At 53.1% G+C, this 27,775-nt stretch overlaps 1 protein-coding gene across 6 annotated transcripts in view; it reads left to right on the top strand.

Annotated features, from left to right (window-relative positions):
* LOC119848421 (unconventional myosin-Vb-like) overlaps positions 1-27,775 on the top strand; it is a 74,069-nt gene that overhangs the window by 6,874 nt on the left and 39,420 nt on the right. For all 6 annotated transcript variants that reach the window (XM_043502659.1, XM_043502658.1, XM_043502655.1 and 3 more), the window contains exons 2-13: positions 8,154-8,264; positions 10,362-10,533; positions 11,022-11,166; positions 15,474-15,630; positions 18,310-18,453; positions 20,352-20,433; positions 21,533-21,640; positions 22,677-22,789; positions 23,083-23,348; positions 24,158-24,239; positions 26,277-26,417; positions 27,153-27,278. In XM_043502659.1, the coding sequence (XP_043358594.1) occupies positions 8,154-8,264; positions 10,362-10,533; positions 11,022-11,166; positions 15,474-15,630; positions 18,310-18,453; positions 20,352-20,433; positions 21,533-21,640; positions 22,677-22,789; positions 23,083-23,348; positions 24,158-24,239; positions 26,277-26,417; positions 27,153-27,278 (1,647 nt within the window). The remainder of the gene's footprint in view (positions 1-8,153; positions 8,265-10,361; positions 10,534-11,021; positions 11,167-15,473; positions 15,631-18,309; positions 18,454-20,351; positions 20,434-21,532; positions 21,641-22,676; positions 22,790-23,082; positions 23,349-24,157; positions 24,240-26,276; positions 26,418-27,152; positions 27,279-27,775) is intronic.

Raw genomic sequence — 27,775 nt, 5'->3', positions numbered from 1 at the left:
GTGTCCAGCCAGCATGGATTGATTTTTTTTCCAGGCAGGAAACATTGATTTAAAAGATGGATTTTAATCTTGTCTTGCATTTGTTCTTTTCAGTTTCTTTCCTAAAGAAAGATTAATCCTCATTGGTTGGTAACCATTAGAACATGTTGATTTGCAGGTAAATACTAACCAGGAGCAAATGCTATCACTATACACATTTTATTCAGATTCTTCACACTTACATTTTTGTTAGAAAATGGTGAATGATGCATTTCTTATTTACTGGAGGACTGTTAGTTTGTTGCTTGTGATTTGTGTCCAGTTGTATTTGGATGGAAATTCAATTAAATGCGCTGTGACGGGGCAAGGCCAGATGGCTATAGAAGAGTAGTGGGAGATAAATATATTAGCTCCAGGCTAAACAAATCCCTGGTACCAGGATAAGTTTAGCCTGGAGCTAATATATCTATCTCCCACTACTTTTCCATAGCCATCTGGCCCTGCCCTGTCACAGTGCAACAGCATTTTCAAATTTTGTTAGTGAAATAAAAATAGGGCTGGATACATAAAGGGGGAAAGTTTATCAAAGTATATAGTTTGCATTTTAAAATTTTATTTTAATTTAATTGCTCAGTTACTGAATTGAACTGATTTCTGGTCACCATTGTTCTTCAAGGATTTAGAAGTAGTAGATCTCATCCTCTCATCTAGTTTTTACTCTGAGTAGAAGACAAGCTTTCCTGTTTTCTCCCCCTCCCAACATCCAGTTGGTTTCTTACCTTGGTGTGAACTAGTCATTGACCTGAACTAATTGAATGAACTGAAGTGAAGAAAACCCTTTCTCTGCACCTGCAGAAGAGACTATTGCTGTCAAAAGCTGGTTCAGCTAACTCTGGTTCCAGGTGCTCAGCGAATGACTTCCATAAGTTCACTTTGACAACTTGGCAGCTGATATGTACTGTTGAAATAACTCCCTTTGTAATTGATTATAGTGAGCTTAGACCTTAGCATAGGTTTCATAACTTCACATTTAATTTTAAATAGGTTTTGATTTTTAAAAATAATCATGGGGTTTTTTTAAGTTTGGACTAGGGCGGGTAACTGCTACATGAAACAGGCAAAACCCATGGAGCTCTGACTTTGTATAACAATTGTACCCAGCTTGAGCTGCTATAGTCTACAACAGAGTCAGTCTCTTGAGCAATGATGGTTTAAAATTGGCATATTCACTCCTGCATCTTAGAGCATGTCCTCATTTTAGCACTGTCTAAAGCACAGCCCCCCACCCTGGCTGCTCTCTACTGTATTGGGGCAGGGGGATCGGTGGTGCAGTGCTGAGGTGAAGTAGGGAAATGCTGCATGCTAGATCAAGGGACTTCTTGTGATGTTCAGTTTTGTTGAACATGCGTAACTTTGCCAGACCTCAGCTGTCAGTGGATGGGATTGAACCTTGAAGCTTCATGTATGAGCCTGTACTGCATGAGCTAAAAACTACAGGCTCTTGGCTAAGGCTGTAGCAGACTCTATCTCTAGATCTAGGTGCTGTGAGAGGGGGACAGAGTACCACACCAAGCAGGCATGGGTTACACATGCGCAACTCCACTTGAAGGCTATCTGAGCAGTGGGTGCTCTGCATCTCAAACCTGCCCCAGGACCACAACGCTTATGGGCTTATCTAGACTTCAAGCTGGGTTGTGAAGCTACAGCTCTCCAGTGGGCCGTGCACTAAATGGCCATATGGACCTTGCTGCTGTGTGCTAAAAATCCCCTAGTGCACTTTGACCTGCTTGTGTTTGAAATGGGATTAAAAGGCTTTGGCCAAAATGGTTCTGCTGTTTTCAGGAACAGGTTTAGGGAAAACTACTCCTTGCCCTTGTCTATTTGTTTTTGTTTATTAATTTATATACTTACTTACACAATCTCATTGCAAAGTTCTGGTACAGCTGCTTTGCAGCATGGGGCTTGAAATTTGGCATGAGTTGGGGGGTCACCGTGGTGTCAGAGACCTTTTGCTGCCTCCATGAAGTGCTCAAATTGGCAGAACTATAAACCTCTGAGAACTTAGTTTGTTCGTGCTTGCTCTTTTAGAGATTGGCAGCTCAGATTGCCCTGATCACGTTCCAGTTTGGGGATGAGCAGGACTCTCCCTGCAGTTGCTCCTCCTGGCACCAGAGGTACATCTACACTGCAATTGAACCCACAGCTGCCCTGTGCCAGCTCACTTGGACTTCCAGGCTCAGGCTGGTGCCTGAGCTCAGACCCTGTGCAGTGGGAGGGTCCCAGAGCTTGGGCTGTAGCCCAAGCTCAGAAGTCTACACTGCAGTGAAACAGCCCCGCAGCCCAAGGCTTGCAAGCCTGAGTCAGCTGGCATGGGCCAGCTGCAGGCTTTTAACTGCAGTGTAGACAAACTCGGGGGTTCCAGTCACTAGAACCAAGAGCTGGGAAAGTCTCTCCTCTGCTCTAGGCACTCTTCAAACAGCCTGGTTGAAATGCAGAGCAGGGAAGTGGGCTGCAGGACCCAGTGGCAGGGAGTCAGAAGGGCGGGGTGGGGTTGGGAACAGGAGCCAGGGATGGGACAAGCTGAGGGCAGGGGTAGCAGGGGTTGAACTACCAGAGCACATTCCCCCCCCCCCCCAATACAACCAGGAATTAATCCAGAAGCTTTTTCAAACAGCTGTGAAAGCCAGTGGTAAACTGTTGCCATCTCCCTGTAGTGGCTGGTCCATATAGAAGAGAGCCTACTACTGCTACCAGTTACTCCATTAGCTCTAGTTGGGGCTGAGTTAGGTTGCATAGATAGCCAAAACTCTGGCACTTCCCAACTTTGAAATGGTTACCTTTGCAACCTAAATATTTTCAGCATAGGGTTTTTGGATATAATGCCATGCGTCTCTGTAGTAGTTAGAACAGGTTTGTTTTTTTAAAGTTGTCTTGATTTAACTATTCACTGTTTATTTTGTTAACATTTTATTAACACAGGTGTCTTGCATGCTGCAGAAACACTTGCTCTGAGCCAAGCTATATATTTTGCTGATTTTGCAAATCTGTGAAACTTGCAGCCCCTATTTCTAGCAGCAGGCAGGCAGGAGCCAGCTGGGAGCATGATATATTACTGGCCTTGCAAATCTAAAATAGACTGAATAACTTACAGAATTGTGGGGCTTCTGCATGGAGCTAAAACTCCTCCCAGAGCCTGTCCCTGAAAGCTGGGCCCTATGTATTGGGAAAGAAGCTTTCCTTAGACTGCAAAAGACCTCTGGCCTCTCTTATGAGGTGTTAATCTGTGCGGGTAGATGTCAGTTTTGTAGAATTTCTGGATGGCAAGTAATATAGCCACACTAGTTTCTAATATCGAAGGAGAAACTTACTTAGTAGCAATTTTTTTGTGCAGAATAAAGAAGTGGGCTCTAGTGACTAGAGCAGGGGATGATTGGAATTTCTGCTCTTCCACTGACTTCTCTGGGCCTGATTTGCCATTAGTCTGCACTGTGTGTATCCATTCATCACTGCCCTGTACTCCGTATGCCCCCATACATCAGGTCCTCAGCCTGCAGTTCCCCTTCTGTAAAATGCTGCGCTGGGACTCCTTCCACAGAAAGCTCTCTGCTATAGAAATGCAGATGTATTCGCTCTTCAAATGGGGCACTGCATCAGGTCTTGGTGTGACAGGGTGGATCACAGAGACCCTCGGGGACTGCCTCTGAGCCCATTTTTCCTGGCAGCGAGGGGCTTCATGCCCTGCCTTGTTGAGCCAGCTGGCTGAGTGGTGAAAAGGTGTTTGGGAAGTGACACACTCTAAGACCTTGTCCTCCAGTGAGCTCAGTGATCAGCTTTTGCTCTTGCATCACATTTCCTGTGGCGTCCGTGAAGTAGCTGCTGTATGGAGGAGCCATGAGGCACCGTTGTCTGACCTCCGGCATAACACAAGCCACAGAACTTCCTGAACTAATTCCTCTGAACGAGAGCTGATCTCTTTAGAGCAGTCGGGATTTTTGGAACTTCCGGTGATGGGGGAACCCTCCCAACCCTTGATTCAAGGGTTAATTATCCTCACTGTTCAAAACTTGAGCCTTATTTCCCATCTGTCCAGCTTCAGCATCCAGCTGCTGGATAGCAGTGGTCGTTTCTCTGCGAGATGGAAGAGCCCACTATCCAGTCTCTCCATGTGGGTACTTGCAGATTGATTGAGTCACCCCTGAACCTTCTCTTTGTTAAGCTAAGTAGATAGATTGAAGGCACTCATTCACTCCACGGCAGGTTTTCTAATCCTTTAATCATTCTCATGAACCTTCTCCAAATTATCAATATCCTTGAATTGTGGGCACCAGGACTGGACACAGGACTCCAGCAGCTGTTGCACCAGATACCCGTCCACTTGAGATTTCCCTGTTTATGCATCCAAGGATCCCGCTAGCCCTTTTGGCCACAGTATTGCACTGGGACCTGGTGTTCAGCTGATTATCTGCCATGACAGGACTGGACATGAGATGGCTTTCAAAAATGGCCACAGTGGGTGCCAACAACTCTTGGAAAGGATTTTAAGAGAATCTCTAAATAGAAGGGATTAGGAGATCTAATTTGGAGGGTGCCGGCTCTCACCTGCTTAATGCTGGGGTTTATTCCAGAGGAAGGTGCAACTTCTGGTGCTGGCCACGATCCGAAACTGGATACTAGACAAATGATCTGGTCCAGTCTGACTCTTCCCAGGTTTCTAGCCTAAAAAAGTCCATGACAGATTCTTCTTTCTTGGAAGCTTCTAACTGCTTTCTTTGAGCTTGTGGCTTCATATCACAGGAATCATGCCCTTCTTTTCCAGAGGGCTCTTCCCCCCCACCACCCCTGCATGGGGAGATGTCAGCAAACCAGTAAAGTGCCTGAAACCACTATGGCTTATTGCTTAAAAGCAGATAAGTCAGCAGGCCATAATGTGGCCATGTAGCAAACTCAGCTTGACCAAGGCAGGAGGGGAGGGGGTTTTGAGTGCCACAGAAAGAGCAGCTTGACCCTGTGTCCTTCCTGATAAGAATTGTGTTGAAGTTGCTGATGCATGCATTTTAGAAGAGCAGGATGTGCCCCAGGAATGTCTATTGGGGTTTCAAGGCTGCAAACTCTGGGGGAAAAACCCACACCTGGTTAATCAATAATTAGGAACCTCTTGCTTAAGCAGTTTCACTGGTCACTTGACAAGTTTTTTCTTTAAGGGACATGTCATTCTATTACTAATGTATAAATAAGGGGGAAAAGCTTGAGGTATTGGGACGTTTCGGGACTGGACTCTCCCTCTGGATGAATCTTGTGTTCCCCACTGGCAGATGGGCTGCTGCTGTGCCACTCAAGAGCCACACTCTGCTTCAGTAATTATCGAGGGTTGGAGGTGTTTTACTAACCTGTTGCAGATGTGGGTAAGTGCTTGAGACTAAGTAAGGTTTTTAGCTTTCAGTGAAAGCACTCTTGTGTTGCCCTGTTTATGCCAGCTATCTATTGGTCGGATGGCAGTGTCTCCCCTGATTTTATTTCCTGACACCACCTCGCACAGAGTAAAGGTTACCAAGAGCTTTGGGTTGAAACAACCCCCGGGTAACACCTCCCCCCCATCCAACCTGTTGATCTTTCTGTATTAGAAAATGGCAAGAACTAAACAGTCTTTCCTGGACCTCGCTGAAAGCCTGCATGCAATTCCCTTACAAGGAGTAAGAGCTTACGGCTGAAGGGTGAATGAAAGATGATGCTATGAGAAATTAGAGTAATAAATTGATAACGTATAGATGAATCTCTTATAATGACCTGCTTAATACTAATTGGTCTCTTCTATGTATCAGGGGCTCCCCTGGGGTAATACCAGCTGAAACAAAACTTATGGGCTATTTTAATGGTTCAGATGGGAATTTTTGTTTATAACATGTCACCCAAGTTTGAGGGGACCCCCCAAGCAAATGCTGGCACAGGTGTGCTCAGGACCTAAGGCAGGGCTGGAATTCTAGCAGGTATCCCCTTTTCTTGTGGTCCTCCAACCTTAGCATCTCTTGCTAACTGAACCTGGAGCATTGCTCTGACAAAAAGCTGTTGCCAAATCTAGGACTGGCATTGTTGCCGCTTAACGTGCCTTAGTGAACACTCTATCTAGATATCAAGTGAGGTTTGCCTGAAACCTTGGGTAAGAAAATCAGGTGAGTGTGCTGTAAAGAAGTCTGCTCAGCAGGCAATCCAATAAAACTGGAAAAGCTGCAGAAATCAAGGAGGCAAATGCAGGGGTGACCCTTGTCACGCAGGGGAGCTAAGCTACCTAACCCAGAAACAAGTGTGGCTTCTTGTTGCTTTATTGCAAGCCTTGCAATATTTGACCTCCTCTTAAAGCCCCAGTTCCTGGAATCCTGGGAACAGAGGAGAATCTCCACTTTTCTTTTTAAAGTGAGTTTCTAGCCCTTATGGTTGCAGACAAGACTGAAAATGTGACCAAAAGGCAAATAAAAAGCCCATATCTATTAAGAGCTCACAATTTGGGGGGCCTGACACATGCCTCTGAATGCAGTATTGTAGCCATGTTGGTCCCAGGTATTTGAGAGACAAGGTGGGGGAGGGAATATCTTTTATTGGACCAACTTCTTTTGGTGTGAGAAACAAGCTTGTAAGCACACACAACTCTTTGAGGCTGGGGCAGTGGAGGTCAGTGAAACTGAAAAACAAACGCACTAGAACTTTTCTCCTCTCAAACCACCCAATTGGGTGCCCACCAGTCACCGTCAAATGCTGCCTTGGGGGTGTTGTAGTCTAGTGGGGGAGAGGTTAAGTCGCAGCTGCTTTGGCAGACTCTCTGCTGGGAAGGCGGCTGCTCAGATGTTGGTGCTTGAGAATTTCAGGGCCAAGTCAGGCCCCAGATCTGAGCTCTGATTTTAAGAGAACCCAGAGGCCTGTCTGTCCTGTGCCCTTGGCACAATCTCTGACTTTAGCCACTCCACAGCACTTCCCATGGCCCTTCAGTCCCACATATACATCTCCACAGGTGACTCCCCTTGGCAGGACAGAATCCAGGAGTCTGCATTGCAGTTGTACATTGGCCACTGCATGTGCTCAGGCTCCTGTACCGTGGGATGCTGCTGCGGTTGGAGTAGAGAGCAGCCGCCCAGGCTCTGCTCCTCCTTTGTGCTCTGCTTCAAAATGGCTTTGCCTCTTCTGGGTCTCAAAGGCATTTCGTGTTCCTGCTCTGTGGGCTGCTCTGGGGTCAGCACACCCCCTGCCTTAGTCCAAGTGACTCCCTGCAAGGAGTGGAGTAACAGCCTGTTTTGCTAGGCCCCTGCATCCGTCTGGACATGCCCTGGTGCAGCCAATGGGGGCCCCCCCTTTCCATAGGGCTGGGTGTGTGGGGAAAGACCTGTCTGCAGTGACTGACTTGGTTCCCTGCAGATGCTGGGAATGGCTTTTGTATGCAAACTGGCAGCTGGAGAGAGGGTTTCTTCATGGGTTGCAGCCTGAGAGCTGGTCCTTGCTGTTCCCCAGTGTTGTAAGAGATTTGCCCCAAGAGCCAGTCAAGGAGCAGGTGGCTTCCCCCACTTGAGTGGATGCAGAAAGTGCAGCCCCTTGGCTCATGCCAGATGGATCATCTGGTCACAGCCGGCTGGGCCGACCCTCCTGCAGCCTTGGCCAGCCAGGCATGGGAAGGGTGCAAAGCTGGGCTCTTATCCATGCATCATTGGTAGCTGAAGTGAGCTCTGAGGGGGCATTAACAGCATGGAATGAAACTGTGAACCACCAAAGTTTCAGCTGCCAGAGCCCTAAGGACAAAACCAATGGAAGAGGCTGAATGTCCCAGCCTCAGCCTGCCAGGTAAGCGCTTCTCCCACTGGCCAGTTCTCGTCCTCAGGTGACTGCTACCATCCCATCCCCTGCACTGCCAAATTCTCCCTGTGCCACCTTCTGACCCTAGAGATGGCCAGTGGAGAGCACAGCTGGGATCCCAAGTGACCTGTAGCTGGGTGAAGAGGTCACCTCTCCATACCTTGGCACCCCTCTACTCACTCTCCCATGCCACCTCCTTCAGCCTGGAGGGGTGAGGGGGGGTCTGCACCGGCACAGCCACTGGGGGAGGGGCTCAGCAGAAGAAGCCCTGTTCTTCCCTTGTGTCTGATGGCAGCTGCTTGTCTCATTTCTGTGCTTCCGCTCCCTGGCTTTTCCTGTAGGGCACCCGCGTGTGGATCCCTGACTGCCTGGAAGTGTGGAAATCTGCAGAACTAACCAGGGGCTATGAGGAAGGAGACAGCTTCCTCCATCTCCGACTGGAAGATGGCTTGGTAAGGCAGGGAGCCTTCTGCCCTTGCAGGGCCTAGGAGGTGGCACCCCAGCCTTCCCCTAACTCCAGTGCACGGGGGAGGAGGAGGGAAGACTGTGTTCTAAGTTGCTGTAGCTCCCTGGGGTGGGAGCAGTCCAAGATCAATACCGCAGGCAAGTGCAATGCAGATGAGTGGGCACTGACTGGGTCTTAGTTTGGGTAAACAGAAACAACCAGGGCTGCTGCAGTCAGGGGTGGAGCTCTGTCCCACGGAGGGTCAGTTGCCTGCCCAGTTGCTCTGGGCACTGGCTGGCAAAGGCACTTTCCTTGGGTTGGGAATGGCTCCGGCAGAGCTTGGCAGCAGATGGCTCTCCTAGGGCTGCCTGGTGCTCCACATCCTGCTGCAACTGGGGGGCTGGTGCTCCAGCAGCTTCAGACAGGATGGGGAGTGCCTGGTCTCCTCATGGAACTGGCATCTGTCCTCCAACCCACCCCCAGCAAGCATGTTCCCCTCTGCCAAGCACACGTGCTGCTCTGGCCCCCTGTCCCTTGCTGGCAATGCCTAATGTGCCAGTGCACTTCAGGGCATTAGTGCAGGGGAGTTGCAGGAAGGTCTCTGCCTGGTGGTGGTCTCACTACATCAGTGTACATGAGTATAGTGCGGACGCTGAGGGTGGGTTTGGAGAGCAAGTTCATCCTACTGCAGCAGCTCCTGTGCTGTGGGGCTGGGCCTGGCTCTGGGCATTGCAACCTAGTGCCTGGGCTTGCACTACGGTGCCACTCAGATTTGGCCTGTCCGCCCGTCCGCCTCCAACTGCGGAGGGGTGGCCCGGCCAAAAGTTGGTGGCATTGCGACCCCATGTGCCAGGTTGCAAAGCCCTCTCCGCTTGCAGGGCCTCATCAAACATGTTTGCCACCATTTCCAAGGTGTCACCAACTTGATTCAAAGTCACCGCTTCCGTGACAGAATCGCAAGCCTGGCTGGATGGCCTGGCCATGCCCAGGACAAGCCATGACTCTGCCTGGCTTCGCTGCCACAGGGTCACCGCCAATGGCTTGGAGGCTGCTCAGAGGCTTCTGGCATCTGAGCTGTAGCAAGTGCCTCAAAGCATAACTTGGATGAAGCAGATGCTGATGGCTCTGTGGCTGGGGCCCTACCAAATTCATGGTCAATTTCACAGTCTTAGGATTTTAAAAATAGTAAATTTCATGATTGCAGCTATTTAAATCTGAAATTTCAGGATGCTGTAGTTGTAGGGGTCCTGACCCGAAAAGAAGGGTTTTTTGGCAGGGGGGCTGCAGTATTGCTACCCTTGCATCTGCATGGCTGCTAGCGATGGTGCTGCCTTCAGAGCTGGGCACCCGGCAAACAGCTGCTGCTCTCCAGCCACCCAGCTCTGAAAGCAGCACAGAAGTAAGCGTGGCAATACCACAAGCCCTCCCCCCCCCCCAAAATAACCTTGCGATCCCACTGCAACTCCCTTTTGGGTCAGGACCCCCAATCTGAGAAACACTGGTCTTCTCCGTGACATATGTATAGTATTGGGTAAAAGCACACAAGACCAGATTTCATGGTCAGCGATGCATTTTTTTTCATGGCTGTGAATTTGGTAGGGCCCTAGTCATGACTAACTTGGGCTTCTTTGCACCTATTCCTCCCGCACACTGGTACGCAGGGCAGCAGCCCAGCCTGCTCATCTGTCCAGCCTCCCCGACAGTCCTAGCAGACGGCCTTGAACAGGCAAATGCCAGCTTTGCTGCACTAACCCCTCACCGGGTGCATTGGAGGGAGTTCTTCCCGGCAGGGTGAACTGGCTCCTCTCCATCATGAGGAGCCTCAGTCCCTTCTGCAGGACAAAGGGTTGGCTTCCCACCCACCCTGCGCAGCGCTGCCTGGTGTGGTGGCTGTGGCTTAGAGGACAAGTGGCAGGGGATTGGGGGGGACTGCTGGTCTGGGCTGGGGAGAGCAGCTGCTGCTGCATGGGAGTGACACAGCCTGGCTCCATAGGAAGTCTCCAAGTGCCTTCCGGGCTGGGCGGTGACTAACCTTGTTCCAAGGCTGAGGGTGCTGGCTCCAGCAAGCTCAGCTCTTCTCCCTTGGCCTCCTTCTCCACGACAGGAATCTACCTACCCCCTCGACCCCCAGTGCCCCCAGCTGCCCTTCCTGCGCAACCCCGACTACCTGTCGGGAGAGAACGACCTGGTGGCCCTGAGCTACCTCCACGAGCCGGCTGTGCTACACACGCTCAGGACTCGCTTCCTGGAGACCAACACTATCTACACCTACTGCGGTGAGTGCCTGGTCACTGGGCTAGAGCAGGTTCTCCTGGGACTCTTCTCTGTGCGGGGAGGCCTTGAGCTTGGTAACCTGCCACACTCCCTAAGGGGCAGGGTCCAGTGGCTGGAGGAGGGGAGACGGGAGTTGGACACCTGGGTTCCCTGCCTGGCTTTCCAGCTGACCTGAGACCAACGTGGTCACTGCTTTCTGGCCCTCCACAAATGAGCCTCCCCCTCTTCCTGGGGTGAGCGGCCTCCTCTGTCTCCTAGCCCTGCCCGTTGTAAAATGGCAGCAGGAGGGGGATGGTATTGACTCGCGTTAGCGAGATGGCCATGCACATCAAATAACTGCCATGGCTCACTTCACTGCTGGCTCAAATGCCCCTTCCCTGCCCCCCCAGCTTCATCTGAGGTGCTGGGCTGAGGGAATCCCCCTCACAATGTCTCCTGCCCCACCCCTTTGCTCCTGGCTGGGTTTGAATGTCCTCCCTCCTGCCCCCAGGTATCATCCTCGTCGCCATCAACCCTTACAAACAGCTGCCCATCTACGAGGAGCCGGTTATCTATGCCTACAGCGGCCAGAACATGGGTGATATGGACCCCCACATCTTCGCCGTGGCCGAGGACGCATACAAGCAGATGGCCAGGTGAGCAGAGCTGCGGCAGGCCGCACCCGGGATGTTGTGACGTACACATCCCACACTGGCTCCTTGTCCCGCTGGAGTGATTGGTGCAGAAGAACCCCCCGATTCTCTGGACTCCAGGTCCTTCCGAGCTGTATCGCCCCAGGGATGGGCTATTGTTGCTGATTAGCTACAAAGGGGACTTAAGTTATGTTGGGTGTTGGGATCTTGTGATGGGGTGCAGTAGGCCCGCTGCTGGAGGCCAAGGTCCTGCCATCCCCTGCACCGGAAAAGGGCAGTGGAGAGGGTCCTCCAAGTTGCCTAGAGAGGCCACGTGGTATATAGCCAATCCAGGCCCAGTAGGCTCGTATAAAAGGAGCTGCAGGCCAGCATGAGTTGTCTGAGGGCAGGGACTGGGGGAGGCTGAGGTGCTCCTGGCTGGCTGCAGCGGCTGGGCACATGAGTCTGCTAAACAGGGACAAAGGGAGCCTGAGAATGGCTCCTGGCTGGCTGATGGGACTCAGCTAAGAGGGGCTGCGGGGAAGTGGCCCAGGGAAATGTTGAGCAGCGATTAGTAAAGGGACGCAGCGCAGGGCTTGAAGGGTCCCTGGTTTGGAGCCCAGAGCAGTGGGTGGGACCAGGGGAAGTGGCTATGCCCCAAGGAAGGGAATTAGAACTGTGGCACCCCAGGGAAGGGGTGGGGCTGACTCAGTGGGGAGCTATGGTCAGCAAACTGAGCCCAAGAGGGGTGACTCAGCAGGAAGGCTGGAGTCACTGAGGACTCAAGTGGGGACAAGGAGTCCTCAGGGAAGAAGCCCTTGGGGTGCTGCTCAGCTCCAGATTAGGAGCCTTGCAACCTAGCTGGACCAAGCAGTACCGTGATGGGCCCTGCTGGTTAAAGACTGAGCCCAGGGAGGGCTGCAGGACATGGCTACACAGTCCCAAGTGTCCCCCAGAAAGGGTTTGTTTAATCCATGGACAGAGCGTGACTCAGCCAGAGGGCTGAGTTGCCAAAGACCCTCCTGACAAATGTAGCGGCCAACAGGGGGTACCGTGAGCGGATAAAAACTGCAGGCGTGCACATGCTCCACCAGGGGGCGCTTGCAAGAGGTGGGTGCCACCCCATTACAGATCACAAGTAACCTTAAAGATCAGGAATCCTGGCTGGAGGTGCGGGGGGAACCCAGGGAATCTGTTTCCTTGTTCAGTTGCTCTGAGCAGCTCAAAATATGATGCGAAACTGGGTTTGGGGAGAAGTGTTGAGAAGCTGGAAAGATGGCGGGGAGGAGGCAAAACTGAGTCCAAGGGCCTGGAACTTGGCAGGATGGCACCCTGGAACGATGCTGTGGGGACTGGCCGGCATTGCCCAACCCTGGCCAATGGGAGGAGCTTGTGGTGGCCCGTTTGAGCAGCTCAGAGCATGGTGAAGAGATGTGGCTGGGTTCTCGGAGGCTGAAGGGCAGTTGAAGCCGAGCATCTGCCTTTCTGAAAATCCTAGCCTAAGTGCCTCAGAAAAGGCCCAGCACGTGGCTCAGCTGGGGTAAGACTGAGCAGCAGAGCAATTCCCTCAAGAGAAATCCCATAGACCTGAATAGAATGGAACCAGTGGGGGGGTCCCTAAAAATTTCTCTCTCCAGAATTTAATAGCGGGAGACCTGTTCTGTTTGGGCCAGTCTGTAGCAGGGGCTGTGGCTCTGTTAAAGTCCTCTGGAATGGACCATATGTGTGGATGCAAAAGTCTAAAGAAATTGCTGCGAAACAAACTGGTTCCTTGGCTTTCTGTCTCTTCCCTTGAAGCATGTGGAGCTGATCAGTCTGGGGATGGGTACATGACATGTGGTTTGAGGACCCTTAAATGGCTCGGCAAGCTCTGATGGCTTCCATGTGCGCTGACGTACGTGAAGCTCAGGCTGTGGGGGGGTTGAAGCTAGTTCATGCTACCCTGTTCTAGAGTGAGGCGCAGGAGTGTCTGCTTTCAAGGGACATCTCCAGCATAGGTGTCACTTCCTGCAGGAGAGATGTATCCAGGCTAGCTCTGACTAAGCCAGCCTACTAAATATAGTGGGTAGCCGTGGCTGCCCCATGCATGTTATGTGATAGGGTCAGGCCAGATGGCTACAGTAGAGTGCTAGAAGGCAGATATATTCGCCCCAGGTTAAGTAGGTCCCTTTCCCTGGGTAAGGTAACAGGCAAGGTTCCAGAACAATCTGGAACTTTCTGGAAACAATTAAGGCAGACTGGCTGCAGGTGTTCTAATCAGCCTATCAAGATGCTGCCAGAATCAATTAAGGCAGGCTAATCAGGGCACCTGGGTTTAAAAAGGAGCTCACTTCAGTTTGTGGTGTGTGAGAGGAGCTGGGAGCAAGAAGTTGAGAGTGAGAACATGGACTGCTGGAGGACTGAGGAGTATAAACATTATCAGACACCAGGAGGAAGGTCCTGTGGTGAGAATAAAGGTGTTGGGAGGAGGCCATGGGGAAGTAGCCCAGGGAGTTGTAGCTGTCACGCAGCTGTTCCAGGAGCCACTGTAGACAGCTGTAACCCCCAGGACCCTGGGCTGGAAGCCAGAGTAGAGGGTGGGCCCAGTTTCCTCCATCCCTCCCAACTCCCTACTTGATACCGCGGAGGAGTTGACCTGGACTGTGGGTTCCACCAGAGGGGAAGGTCTCTGGCCTGTTCCCCGATCCAGTATGTGGATCAGCAGAGACTGCGGGGATTGTTCTTCTTCCTTTCCCCAGGCTGGCCAGTGATGAGGATAGCTGAGTGAACGGCAGATTTGAGCCACTAGCAAAAGTGGCCAAACTGAGGGCTGCCGTGAACCTCTGAGGCGAGCAAATCCGCCAATAAGCGTGGGACCCACCAAGGCAGAGGAGGACCTTTGTCACAACGCCTGGGGCTTCAGCTGAGATTGTGTTCGTGGGGAGGGGGTGGCTAACCCATTGCGCCATTGCGTTGTTACTTTTAGTACCCAAGACAATCCGAGCTAGTGTGGGTATGTGGGAACCTCACCTCCTGCTCCTGTGTAGACACCCCCTAAGACAAGCAGCTGCAGACTCCAGAGTTTCATCTCTGATCAGTGGACCTGGCGGCCTGATGTGGGAAAGGCCAAGGCACAACCTCAGTGTTGGTATCAGGACAGTGGTGTGTACTGAACCCAGGTCCACATGGGGTCACCTCTGCATGGGGCCCCAGAGAACTGGGGGTGAAGCAACCAAGCAGCTGACTCACCATGTTGAGGTGAGACCAAATAAACTCCCTAGAACCGCCCCTGCCAGCCCAGCCTATTAACTGCATCAGAGGGACCCCTGGCTCCTCAGCAGCTCCTGGAGGAGTGTCCATGTGTAAGCAGCGCTCTCTGTGCATGCCCCACTGCTTGCTTCCCCCAGACTGTGCCAAGTTCCATGCTCGGCCTGGCTGTGGGGAATGGCCAGGTGAGGCTGGCACTTGCTAATGGCTGTATGCAGGGCAGATACTTGCTCTCCTCCAGCTATTTGGGGAGAGGGATGGGAACAAAGCCCCTCTTGAGGCATCATGGTGGGGGAAGCTGCTTGAGCCAGGAACAGCTGTCTTTTAAAATAAAACCCAGTGCTCCCTGGGGCTGGCTCCGAGCCAGGGCGGTGGAAACAGGTGGGAAGGGTGAGCTCCATGGTGAATCTGCATTTGTCTCTGCTAAGCAGGAGAGTGGTGGCAGGATGTGTGGGGCTGGCTCCTGCCATTTGCTGGAGCGCTCCTGAGCGTCACTTAAAACCCAACCCCGCGAGGAAGGGTCTGTCTGAAAACTCCCCCGTCCAAGAAAAGCCGTTCAATGCTTCTCCTTAGAGGGGAGTAGGGAAATGCTGGGGGTTGGCCCCTTCTCAGCCCCCATATGGGATTGCAGTGCCAAGCCTCCCCAGCAGGGGAACCAGAATCCATCTCTCCCTCCCCATTAGATGGGTGAGTCAAACTGGCTGAGTTTCCCTGGTGCACCAGGCTTCTCCGTGGCCCCAGAGTGCTCAGGCAGGTTCAGACCTAGCCTGAGCCTGCACTTAAACAGCCCATATCAGCCTTTATCCCCTGTCCACCCTGACTCTACTTTCCTGTCCTAACTCAACTGAGAGGTCAGATGGTGCTCTTAGGGCACTCCTGGCCCAGCCACACCTGGGAGATCCCATGGGACATCCAGAGCAAACTCGGGGCCGGGAGAAACCTCCATGTTTGTGGGTGACTTTCCCAGCAGTGCCCCTTATCGTCTGGTGGTTCAGCCATCACTAAAGAGGGCAACTTCCTGCTGAGTCTCTGCCCTTGCTGAGCCCCCATCTCCCATAGTGATGGGCTCTCGTTGCTTCCCACAGGAATAACAAAAACCAGTCGCTGATCATCAGCGGCGAGTCGGGTGCTGGCAAGACAGCGTCAGCCAAATATGCCATGCGGTACTTTGCCATGGTCGGGGGATCCCTGGGTGACTCCAGCATGGAGGAGAAGGTGCTGGCCTCGAGCCCGATCATGGAGGTAGGTGCTGCTAGCCTCTCCTGGGTGTGCCAGAGCGGAGGGAAGAACCGCTGTCTGACGGGGGGAGGAATCTGTCAGCTCTCCAAATGGCTGAGAGCTTCCTAAGGGGCTGCTGGGGTGGGGGTGGGGACTCCTGTTAATAGTTGAGACTAGGATATCGAGGGCCCCCTCTCCTGCTCATGGTTTTCTTGGCTGCCCAGGTCCCTTGGGGCTGCAGGAATGCCCTCGGGAAGCAGCGGAGGTGGATTCTGCTGGAGGGCTGGCTGCTCCCCTGCCACAGAGGTGTCTCGAGGGCAGAGGTGCCCTAGGGATGCAGGGTGGCCAGGCTTGACCTGGAGCTAGATTTGCCTCCTGTCCCTGCTAAACAGGCTGCTGTGCAGCTGTCCTTGGCACAATATTGCCCCTCAAGGGGTTGAGAGAGGGGATCTCTGCAGAGCAGCCTGGTGGGGGGCCTAGCATGCCTCATTTTCCTGCTTCCTTCTCCCTTGCTGTGCCATGGCTCCACGCTGCTGAACTTGGGCCTGTCAGCTGCCTGGTGGGGAGGGAGGAAATCCTGCTCTGAGGAGGCAGCTCCCTGCTCCCCTCCTATGGTGCAACGTGTCTGGAGCTGCAGTTCCCAGACTGCCTGGGTTCTTCCCCTCCCCTCTGCTCTGTGTAGGAGACATGGTATCCCACCCCCTGCCTTGGGAAGTGACTGCAGCTGTAGGGCTGGGGCTCTGGGTCCCAAGGTGAGGGAAGTGGACAGCTCCCACAGCCAGGGGATAGGAAGGTTTGGAGACCTCCCCACCCTGAGGCCCTCTGAGTTGGGGACGGGGGCAGGGGCAGGGTGAAGCAAACCTCCCCACGTCTATCCCCTCGGCTCTCCCCACGGTAGCTAGCAGGCAGGGCCATCCGTGTGCCTGTATCAGGAAGGCAGAGCTCAGAGCTGTGGTGCATTGGCCACTCATGGCACCTCAGGAGACCTCTCCGGCCCAAGATCCATCAGCATGGAAGGGCTTCCCCTGCAGGCCAAACGGGGGTGGGAACGAGGCCCCCCCAGCAATGGGTGGCATAAGAGTAAGAGGAAATCTGCAGGGCAGGGGGTCTCTGCCTAGAAGCCCGCTAAGCTCACAGGGTAGGAGCCAGTGGGGCAGCCCTGCCAGCTGCCCTGATCCACCCAAAGGCAGAATGAGGTTGGCACTTGCAAGGGAGGCAGCTGGAAGTGCCTGTTTCCCTGTTTCTGCCGGCTGCTTCAAAGGCAGTTGGGCTCTTCCCTGCGGGCCCTGCTGGCTGCATCCAGTGACTTGACAATGCTTCGTGGGGCTGGGCGAGGGTGTCTGAGGACCACTCAGCATCCCAAAGACTCTTCTGATCCCACCAGACGCATCTCTCTGTGCACACCTTGATCGGGGCACAGTTCACCTCTGTGCTCCCAGCCCCTCTCCTCCAAGGGAGGCTGGCTGTCTCTGTCTGGATCTTAGGAAGCAGGTAGCCCTGGCCTCATTCAGTGTGCAGCCTGTCTCAGCACTGATGTCCCATTTCTACACGACTCTTAGCAGGATTTTTTGCTGCCTGGGCTCCAGGCTACTGCAGTGAGGTCTCCCGAGGGCACCAGGTCCTAGAACCGCAGTTCCCGAATGTGTTACGAAGGCGACCCACCAGCTGCATTTTCTCTTTGCAAATGCACATGTTGGAGAGCAAGTCTGTCCTGCGGATCTGGGCGAGCTCAATATGGGATGCAGTATCGTGGCAGGTTTGGCCCAGCTGCCCCTTGTCCTAACAGCTTGGGTGGCCGGGCCATAAGAGTGATGCTGTGACCCAGTCTCCCAGGAGCAGGGAGCTGGGCCCAGATCAGTGGGACAGGAGCTGCCACTGTGACCCACCCCCTCCCCTTTGCACCAGGTTCGTGACCCATTTAGAACCTTCCCACAACCACTGGAGGGTCAGGACCCACTGTTTGGGGAACACTCCCTAAGGCATGCCCCATGCCAGCCTTCTCACTGCAAACACAGCTAGGAAGGGAGAGAGCTCAGGGCTTGCAGACTGATCAGCCCTGTACCTGCCACGTGTGTAGAATATCGGGTTGGAAGGGACCTCAGGAGGTATCTAGTCCAACCCCCCACTCAAAGCAGGACCAATCCCCAACTAAATCATCCCAGCCAGGGCTCTGTCAAGCCGGGCCTTAAAAACTCCTAAGGAAGGAGACTCCTCCACCTCCCTAGGTAACTCATTCCAGTGCTTCATCACCCTCCTAGTGAAATTTTTTTTCCTAATATCCAACCTAAACCTCCCCCACTGCAACTTGAAACCATTGCTCCTTGTTCTGTCATCTGCTACCACTGAGAACAGTCTAGATCCATCCTCTTTGGAACCCCCTTTCAGGTAGTTGAAAGCAGCTATCAAATCCCCCCCTCTTTCTTCTCTTTTGCAGGCTAAACGATCCCAGTTCTCTCAGCATGGGTGGAGGCAGGGGTGTATGCATAGACCCACTCTGCACTGTGGCCTAGTTGACAGGGCACTGGACTAAAACTCAGGAGACTTAAGCTGTGGTCCCATCTCTGCCACTGACCTGCTGGGTAACCCCAGGGAAGTCCCACACCAGCCTGCCTCAGTTTCTCCACCTCTAAGATGGAAGTAAGGATGCTCCTTGGCTAGGCACTCAGAGATCTAGGGCTAAGCACCATTTCCTTTCCCAATCAGGCTTTTGGAAATGCCAAGACCACCAGGAACGACAACAGCAGCCGCTTTGGGAAATATGTGGAAATCTGCTTCAGCCACGAGTATCGCATTGTCGGGGCTGCCATGAAAACCTACCTGCTGGAGAAATCCCGCCTCACCTTTCAGGTGGGCCCTGTTCAGGGGAGGGGTGTGTGTACACCAGCTGGCTAGGGCACTGCAGCCCAGTATATCGCTGAGTGGATGATGGTCCGGCTCTTGGAGCAGGGTAAGCAAAGCCCCTTTATAGACCCACGTAAAGGTGGCTGGCGCTTCCCCTTGCTTGCTGGATTCTCCTATTGTCTGAGTTGGGACTGCAGCTTGTACACACTTATCCCAGCGCACCTGATCACTGCTTTGGGCTTCAATGCAAGCTCCAAATACTATCCAAATCCTTAGGCTCGGTGGGGGGGGAAGGGGGCAGAGCTCCTACAGTGCAACTGAGCTTGGCTTGGGGTTGGGGGTACAATGACGTGCCCAGGGCTGGGGGGTGCATGGATGGCAGGTGGTGGTGAAGCCAGATGACATGCTCTGACTATTGGACACACTCTCCCCGGCCCAAGGGCCCTTACTTGCTCATATAAAATTGAGCAGGGACCACTGTTACTGACTGAGATGCAAGACTACATGGGAGTCTTAATCTGTCATCTCAATACCCTCCCGCCCCCCGATGTGCCCGATCTGTGCAGCCACAGCTTGACTAGAGCTTCAGGAAACTTCCTGAACCAAAACGTGAGAGAGTTAAAAGGGCCTCTTTGACAACAGGAAACAGAAGACCTTGCGATTTCCTCCCCCTCTCTCTTGCCCCTGCACACAACACAACAAAGGACATGGAGAGTCTTTTTTAATTTTTTATTGTTTTTCTTTAACACTTGTGAAAAGAAAATGGGGGTGGTGTGTAGGGGTGGGGAGAACTAAACAGCCCCCAGGATCATTAATTGTTTTCTGTGGTAAATCTGGAAAAAGGGAAGGCCTGAAATAACTTTTCCATGAGAATTTACTGAAATCTAAGACCCTATCATTCAAAACCTGCCAACTGAAAGGACCTGGATGTGTGGTTTTCACAACCAATTCATCCAGAGCTTGTGTGAGTTAAACATGCCAATGAATGCCCTCTTCAGCAAACTTTTCACTGGTGGGTAAGCCTGAGGAAGTGGCTGAGCCTTGCTGGCTTACTGAAAGTTCAAATCCAGGCTCTGTCAGACAATCATGGGGAAGGAAGTTCCACAGACCCTTTGCTTAAACTGAGGAGCTCTGTTGGCTAACCGAGGCAGGTGTCTAAGCTAGAAGGCTCCCATTTTGTGTCAAAATTGCTACCTTAACCCTCCTTCCAGGGAGCAAATCTGCAAGAACAAGACCTAGTTGTCTCTTATCAGGAGGGCTGGCTGACTTTTTCAAGGAGGAAACATTTTTGTCTGGGTGGGAGGGAAGTGCCCTTTTTCTACTTAACTTTTCACTTTTGGAAATGAGCCTCTTTGAAATGTGCTTTCCATATTTTTTTAAAGGGAAAATCCACCATATTGCTAATAAACTAATTAAAATGTCTATTCCAGAAACAGTGACCAGAAATTCCAATGGGAAGCTGGAGAAATGCTTCCCTGTTACCTTCTACGCCTCCCCCTCCTGGCGGGAGCCGGGGGCAGATGGCTGAGATGCCCTGAGATCCAGGCAGACCTGAAAGATATGGATATGTAGCCAGGCTGCAGTGCTGCTCCACAAGCTCTTGCTTGAGTGGGAGGGAGTCTGAACCCAGACTCTTCAATTCCAAAAGCAGGAGGCTCTTCTTGAGCTCAGGGAGAGACTCTTAGCTGGTAGCTATAGTAGGCCCTTATTCTCATGTGAACCAGCAGCCAAGCATGGGGTAGCCACATACCCATTCTAGCATGGGTTTTACTGTGGAGGAGGGGGATAGCAGTATCTGATATGGCCTGGGCATTCCTTTAGCCAGAGGGATGAGGTAGCAGCAAGAGGGGGAGGGATCCAGGAAAATCTGGCCCAAACCAGCTGTTCTGCTTGTCTCCGTGCAGGCAAAAGCCGAGAGGAACTACCACATCTTCTATCAGCTGTGCGCATCGGCCGCGCTGCCGGAGTTCCAAGGCTTGGGCCTCGGTGAGAACCAGCGTGCGGGCAAGAGCCCAGTCAGCTGTCCCCATGCACTGTCCCTGCAGCAGCAGCAGCTCTCTGGGTGGTGCAGAGTTGGGAAGCAGCAAGGCTGGGGTGGGGCCTATATAGGACACCTCAAATGAGGGCTGTGGGGTTGGATTGGGAGAACCTAGAGGGTAGGTGAGGATACCAGTGTGGCTCTGGGGCTAAAGGGACCTGTCCCCTTGTTGTTGACCTGTTCCGCAGCATGAGAACCAGGTGCTGGTTGGACAATATTCATGGCAGGCAAACTGAAAAGGTAAATGCTTTTGGCAGTGTATAGAGAAGAAACACTGCACACGGCTTGGTTCACAGGGATAAGCAAAGCTCCTCAAACAGTTATTCCATGGAGAATGTGCCTGTTCTAAATCAAAACTTTCTGCGGAGGGGGTTCAACTGGGACAAAGCTCCTCAGGTTTCAATCTTGCCTGGTTTCCAGTCTGGCTTCCTGACAACTCGTCTGCCTGGCTTCTTGGCAGGCTGCCTGGTAGGCGACTGGGGGCCCCAGGATTTCCAGGGTCTCCAGTTCTGGGACAGTCCATTAGACTGCCACAGGTCTGGGGACTCATGGGCAGATGGCTCAGGAGTGGTGGGAACCTCTGGAGCCTGGCTCCCCTTCAGCCCACCAGACAATTTTAGCTGGAAATCAGTGTGGTGGGTTATTTTGGGGGTGGGGGATGACACTTATCTTTTCGCAAAGAAGTTTGAACTTGTGTGTGTGATCCAAATCTCTAATTCCTAAAACCCTCCCCAGACCGGCACTAGGGCTCAGCTTCTGCCCATCTTGAAGAAGCTGTTTTCAAGGGGCTCTCGGCTCTTGCCTGGCACCAAGAATGTGGCTGCTTCCCATACAACTTTCCGAGTTGATGTCTGGCCATGCTCCACCAGGGAAGGGATGGGGATGTGTGTCTGGGTTGGGAGCAGAGCCATCGCTACCCCAGTAGCTGAGGGAAGCTGTGGGAGGGGAGATGGAGGCAGTGGGGCTCGCGTGCAGCTGTTCTGCTGATCTTGCTCCTCCACAGTGGAAGGGAACTAACTGGGAGCTGGTCCATCTCTAACCCTGCAGGTGGGGCTGAATCCTTCTATTACACCAACCAGGGGCACTGCTCGCACCTCGAGGCGACTGATGATGCTGCTGACCTGGAGAGCACACGAAATGCCTTCTCGCTATTGGGTAGCTGTCCCTGCCTGTTCTGGTACCACCTCTGGCTGGGAGTGGTGGCTGGGGGTTGCAGCTGGCTTGAATGCAGTGCCACATTCCCCACCGGCTTTGTATCGTGGCTGCTAAGAGCATGGGGGTCTCCGGACCACACCAGACCAGGCTCAGTTGGCCTGATGTTTGAGGAAGGCAAAGGAACCCCCTAGTGGGTGGTTAAGGAATGACTCATCCATGGTTCTGAGCCCTGGCAGGCTGCCCCCACCAGTTCCCTGCAGGGAGCCAGAGGGAAAATCACCTGGGGCTTCTCTGGGAGAGGGGGGGGCCTTGTCAATGTCATTGTAAAAACTGGCTCCTGGCAGGGGTCAGGGCTGCTGGGGTTCCTTACCCAGCATTCTGGGGAAGGGGGACAGCTGGGCAGGGGCCATGAAATTGACAAGACAGTCAAAAGCCAACATAAGGGGCGGGGTGTCTACACACGCCACATCACCCTTACTACACCGACATAAGCCTCGCGCCTGGAGGCGGAGTTATTCTGTTGGTGTAGTAGGGCACTTATGTTGGTGGGAGGAAGACTGTAGACACCGACATAATTGGGTCGAAATAAGCTACCTTATGACTACCTAACTGAAGTGTAGTTCGGCCCCTAGTCTTCCTTCGAACTCCACCCCCATTTCCTAGCCCCTATAGCATGCCACAGAGCATACTATTGGCAAACGGCAATGATCGCAGGCTGGGGAACGCTTCCCTCTTACCATGGCCACCAGGACAGGGTGTGACTATGGCATGGGAGGGCAAATGACCCACTGGACAATAGGAACTGCTGGGTCTGTGCAGCTGCCCAGAGTTAGATGTCGCAGGGATGCGCAGAGCTCTGTGCTTCTTCCACCCAACCTGCCCCCATGTCACAGCTGATGGGAGTGGCTGGAACTTGCTCCTTGTCTGAGCTGAAGCTGTCCTGGGGCAATGCGGGAGGAAGAGTGGCTAGTGGCCCTCTCCATGGGGATGCCCGGCTCCTGGTCTGGTGCGGCACAATGTGCTGTGTGCTCTGCAGGGGTCCATGAGTCAAACCAGCTGGAACTGTTCAGCATCCTGGCCTCTATCCTGCACCTGGGCAACATCCGGCTCCGCACAAAGGACCGGCACGGGGAGAGCTGCTTCACTGAGGTAAGCTGGCTCCCTCCACTCTGCAGCGCTCGGTGGGTGTCCCCTCTCCAGTAGCCCGCAGCCCTGGGTGTAGCAGAGTGCCCAACTGACGAGGGTGGCCCTTGCCTCAGCCAAGCTAGAGGAGAGGGGGCCAGGCTGGTGAGAGGCAGCTGTATGGACTTTGGGCTGTTGGCTTGGAGTGGGGTCCTGTGCCAAGCCCCCCCAAAGGCTATCCCAGTACTAGCTGGGTGTCATGGGGAGCTCTCCCTGCCTCCCAGCGGTGCAGCCAATGAGAGGGTTCTGTCTCCATGCAGCCAGACGGCGAAGCACTGGGCTTCTTCTGCACGCTGCTGGGTGTGGAGAAGTCCCAGGTGTCGCGCTGGCTCTGCTACCGCAAGCTGGTCACGGCCAGCGAGACCTACGTGAAGCCCATGTCCAGGCAGCAGGCTCTGAACTCTCGCGATGCCCTGGCCAAGCACATCTACGGGCAGCTCTTCAAGTGGATCGTGAGCAGGATCAACAAAGCCCTGCGGGCGTCCTGCAGGCAGCACACCTCCATCGGCATCCTGGACATCTATGGGTAAGGACCAGGCCTGCATTGAGTCCAGCCTTCCTCGCTTTAGGCCCCACATGGAGGCTGGACCAGCCTCAGCTCATCCCCATGTGAAGGAGGGGTTTGTGCCTGCTCACAGGTGAGAGGGGAGCCAACCTGCATGGGGTCCTTCCTGGTAAAACCTCCGTACTAGTGAGCTGGTAGGTGCCCCACGCTAACCAGGTGATATGGCCTCAGAGCATGGACTGCCTGAGTGATCCTTTCTCCACACACCTGGCCAGTTCCCTGGACAATCTCCTCCGGGGTCTTCTGAGCTGGCAGGTCTTAGTTCTCCTGGTCCCCTCTGTTCCTTTTTTTTTTCCCCCATGGTGGGGTGCGGGTGCCTACCTGGCAGTCTGGGAAATCCAACTCCAGCCCCTTGTGGCCAAGAAAAGGGTATATGGCTGGGCCAAGCTAGAGAGGGGCTCTGGTTGTCTGCGCTCATTGCGCTTGATCAGCTGTGGACCATAGCAGTGTCCCTTTTCCCATCCCCATCTTCTGCTCTTGCTGGTGCACTTGGTGAGTGCTCCCTGGCCAGCCCTGCTGGGCTCCTGCCTAGATGCTATCATATGCCACCCCCTCTGGAAGATACAAGGGTTCAGGGCAACTTGGGGCATTGCAGAAGCTTATGGGATGGAGAGGAGTGTGTAAGGCCCAGGGATCCTCTTTGCTCCAGTACTAAACTAAGCTGGATTTATTTCCCCCACTTTTTCTCCTTGTTTAAAAGCACAAACCCTTGGAGAGACCCTGTCAGCTCCCCTGTCGTCATCCTCACCCCCACCCCGTCTCTCCTCCAGGTTCGAGACGTTCACAGTAAACAGCTTTGAGCAGTTCTGCATCAACTATGCCAACGAGAAGCTGCAGCAGCACTTCAACCTGGTCAGTGCTGCCCCCTCTCCTGCTGGGCTCCTGTACCCTTGCAGGGGGTCTGGCATCTGTACAGCACCTAGCGCAGCGGGGCCCGGGTCTACAACTGGGGCTCCTGGGTGCTACGGTAAAACAAACAACTGAATTAGCTGGGGAAGGTCACTGGGTACCTGAATGTCTGTTCTCCCCTTGTGGCACCTTAGAGACTAACAAATTTATTAGAGCATAAGCTTTCGTGAGCTACAGCTCACGTGAGCTGTAGCTCACAAAAGCTTATGCTCTAATAAATTTGTTAGTCTCTAAGGTGCCACAAGTACTCCTTAGTCTGTATTTGCAAAAAGAAAAACACGGCTGTTGCTCTGAAACCTGTTCTCCCCTTGTTGCTCTGTCCCAAGCCTGGTGTCCTCTGGCTGCTCTCAGAAGAGCAGCAGGCAGCATGCTGTGGGTGTGGTAGCAATTGCTAACACCCCTTCCCCTCAGCACCCTAGGGGAGCTGGCTGGGGAAGCCTTGAAAGACTACCCTGAATGGCTCTTAAGAGCTGATAGTTTCTTGCTAGTTCAACTGAGTTTGACACCTGCATATTGAATTCCGGGCCTGGTGCCTTAGTGCAGAGTCCAGTTAGGCCATGTCTGTAACCGTGCTCGAAGTCCCTGGGACCACCCCAAGGGCAGCTGTTAAAACATTCACCAGGAACAGTCTGCCGTTGACACCCGGAGTTGCTGGTAGCGCTGGAGCTCTGTGTTCCCCACAAACCCCTAATGTCTGGAGTTGGCTGGGAACTTTTTTGGTTTCAATCTTCCAACAAAAATGTGTTTTTTCCCAAAGAGTGAGTTTTGACACCATATCGGTCAGTGTCCCAACTGGACATTTTAGGAACAGGCTCGTTTTTTTTCTTGAAACACAACTCCGTTTATACAAAGACTTTAATCATAATAAAAAAGCTAATAGTCAAAATTGGAACAAATCAAAACAGCTTTTTTAGAATTTCATTTTGTTGAAAACTTTAAATCTTCATTCTACGTCTGAACAGAAAGTTGAAAAATCAGGGGAACTTCCTGCAAAACAGTATCTGACCCCTGCTGACTCATTAATGATACAGAGCTGCTAAGAGACACGAAGCCACTAAATAGTGTACTCCAAAAAAGTGTAAACTGATCTTGTCCCTGTCTGACGTTCCCTTGGCTCACAAGGCTTCTGCTTGTTTGGAGAGTGAATGCCACATTTGCCCCAGGGCTGGGGGTTCAGCCGATGTCAGTACTACTGGGTCTTGGGCAGCTGGGGTATTTGCTAATCTGTTCTCTGTTGGTCAGTCTCTGGGCTGTGCTTGTCTAGCATGCTGGGTGCTGGTTAGTCTGGAGGGCTGGAAATGTCAAAGGAGCCCAGGGGAATTGGGCACCTGATTCCATTGTGGAACAGAATCCTCTGAACAACCCTGCAGGGGGCTCTCGGCTCAGAGTGCTCCCCCTGCAGAGTAAGGGATATGACCAGAGAAAATGGAGCAGGGTCCTGCTGGGAAGGTAGGGACCCGCCCCCATGCAGAATGCTGTTGTGGCAACTCAACACCTGAGTGGCCCTTACGACAGTTCCCCAAATTCCAGTCCTGTCCTGGCAGGGTTGTGCAAAGCTGCTGGAGGCAAAGTACCATAGTAGGCAGCTGAGGGCACGATTCTCCCCTCCCTGCAGCTTGTGGTCACTTAAGCTCTGTATGGCATGGCCAGAAGGGCCCTTGTAGTCTGCATCTCCGTGCAGCTTCCCAGGCAGAAGGGCTGGCCTGCTGGCTTGGCACAGTTGGGCAACAGTGCAGGGTCCACTGAAACCTAGACCGAACTCTGGCTACTGCTCTCCCAACCCTGTGCAGATAGCTCAGTGGTTTGAGCATTGGCCTGCTAAACCCAGGGTTGCGAGCTCAATCCTTGAGGGGGCCATTTAGGGATCTGGGGCAAAAATTGGGGATTGGCCCTGCTTTGAGCCAGGTGTTGGACTAGATCTCCTGAGGTCCCTGATATTCTATGAAGAGCTCTGATCCCATTCCCACCACTCCCCCGTAGCATGTCTTTAAGCTGGAGCAGGAGGAATACATGAAGGAGGAGATCCCCTGGACCTTCATCGACTTTTACGACAACCAGCCTTGCATCGACCTCATCGAGGCCAAGATGGGCATTCTGGACCTGCTGAATGAGGAGTGCAAGGTGAGCATCCTTCCTGCTTCACCGGGAGGCAAGCAGCACATCTGTGGGCGATGCCAGCTTAGGGGGGTGCATGAGGGTCCAGCGCTCTCCTTCCAGCCTGTGTAATGGGACAGTCTCTTGTCCTAGGCCTGAGACAACCTGTTCTCAAACAAAAACCCTGCGGGGAATAGCTTACAGCTTCTAAATTGGAGGGGGTTCGGAGAAAAGTCAGGAAACTGCTCAAAGGAAAATCTGCCTGACGGTGAGAGCCGCAAGGAGTGCAATCTAGTTACCTTAACAAAGAGAAAGTTAAGGGGTGACTTGACTGTCTGAAGCTGTGTGGGGAACAAGTATTTAATAATGGGCTCTGCACTCTAGCAGGGAAAGGTCTTGCATAATCCAATGGATGGAAATTGAAGTTAGACAAAGTGCCCTTTCAGTGGAGGAAGGGCATACGTTTTTGACAGCCAGAGTAGCAGTTGGGACAATTTACTAAGGCTCATGGTGGATTCTCCATCGCTGATGATTAAATGAAGATGGGATCGTGTTTCTGAGATGGGCTCTAGGAATGATTTTGGGGATAGCTCTCTGGCCTGGCTCGTACAGGAGGTCAGCCCAGATCGCAATGGTCCCATCTGGCCTTGGAATCGAGTAGTCTAAATCCCTAGCTGCAGCTGGCTGCCCTACATGGGGGCAATTGAGTGTGTCCTGTTCCTCAGGCCTCCTGCTGTCTGACTCGCCTTCTCTGCCTTCCAGATGCCCAAGGGCAGTGACGCGAGCTGGGCTCAGAAGCTCTATGACAGGCACCTTCACCACAGCCCCCACTTCCAGAAGCCCAAAATGACCACAGATGCCTTCATTGTCCACCACTTTGCAGGCAAGGTAAGAGGGCCCAGGGGTGGGGGGGAGGTCCCCAGGGCACAGGTGGGCGGGGGGGCCACTGGAGTATAGGAGAGGCTATGAGACTTGCCCAAGTTAGGGTCTTTCTGAGCTGGGGTGAGAATGGAGCTATCTGGGAAGTCTGTCTTGGAGAAATCCAGACACGCTGAACACTGAAGTTTTCTCTCCCAGATGAATGCTGTTGTAGAACCCCTCTGGACTCCTTGTGGCACCTGTTGGGAGAAGCGGGGCTCTCCCAAAGCAGGCGGGAACCCAGCAGGCCCCAGGACTTCAGCTGCAAAGCTCATGCCGCTGCAATGTCACTGCAGTGCCCACCTGCTCCTGTCCGCGCTCCACTGGGGTGGGGTGCCCAGGAGGCTGGCTGCAGGGGAAAGCCACCTCACTGTGCACCAGGGCCCAGTGGGTCTAAAGCTGGCCGCCTCCTGCCCCTTGCTCCAGGAGTGAATGGGCTCCTGGAGTGGTGATGGGACTGAAAACAA

The sequence above is a fragment of the Dermochelys coriacea genome, chromosome 25 (assembly GCF_009764565.3).
Source record: "Dermochelys coriacea isolate rDerCor1 chromosome 25, rDerCor1.pri.v4, whole genome shotgun sequence".
NCBI classification, from domain to species: Eukaryota; Metazoa; Chordata; order Testudines; family Dermochelyidae; genus Dermochelys; species Dermochelys coriacea.
The sequence above is the reverse complement of the archived record's forward strand: the minus strand, read 5'-3'. Positions and strand labels throughout refer to the sequence as shown.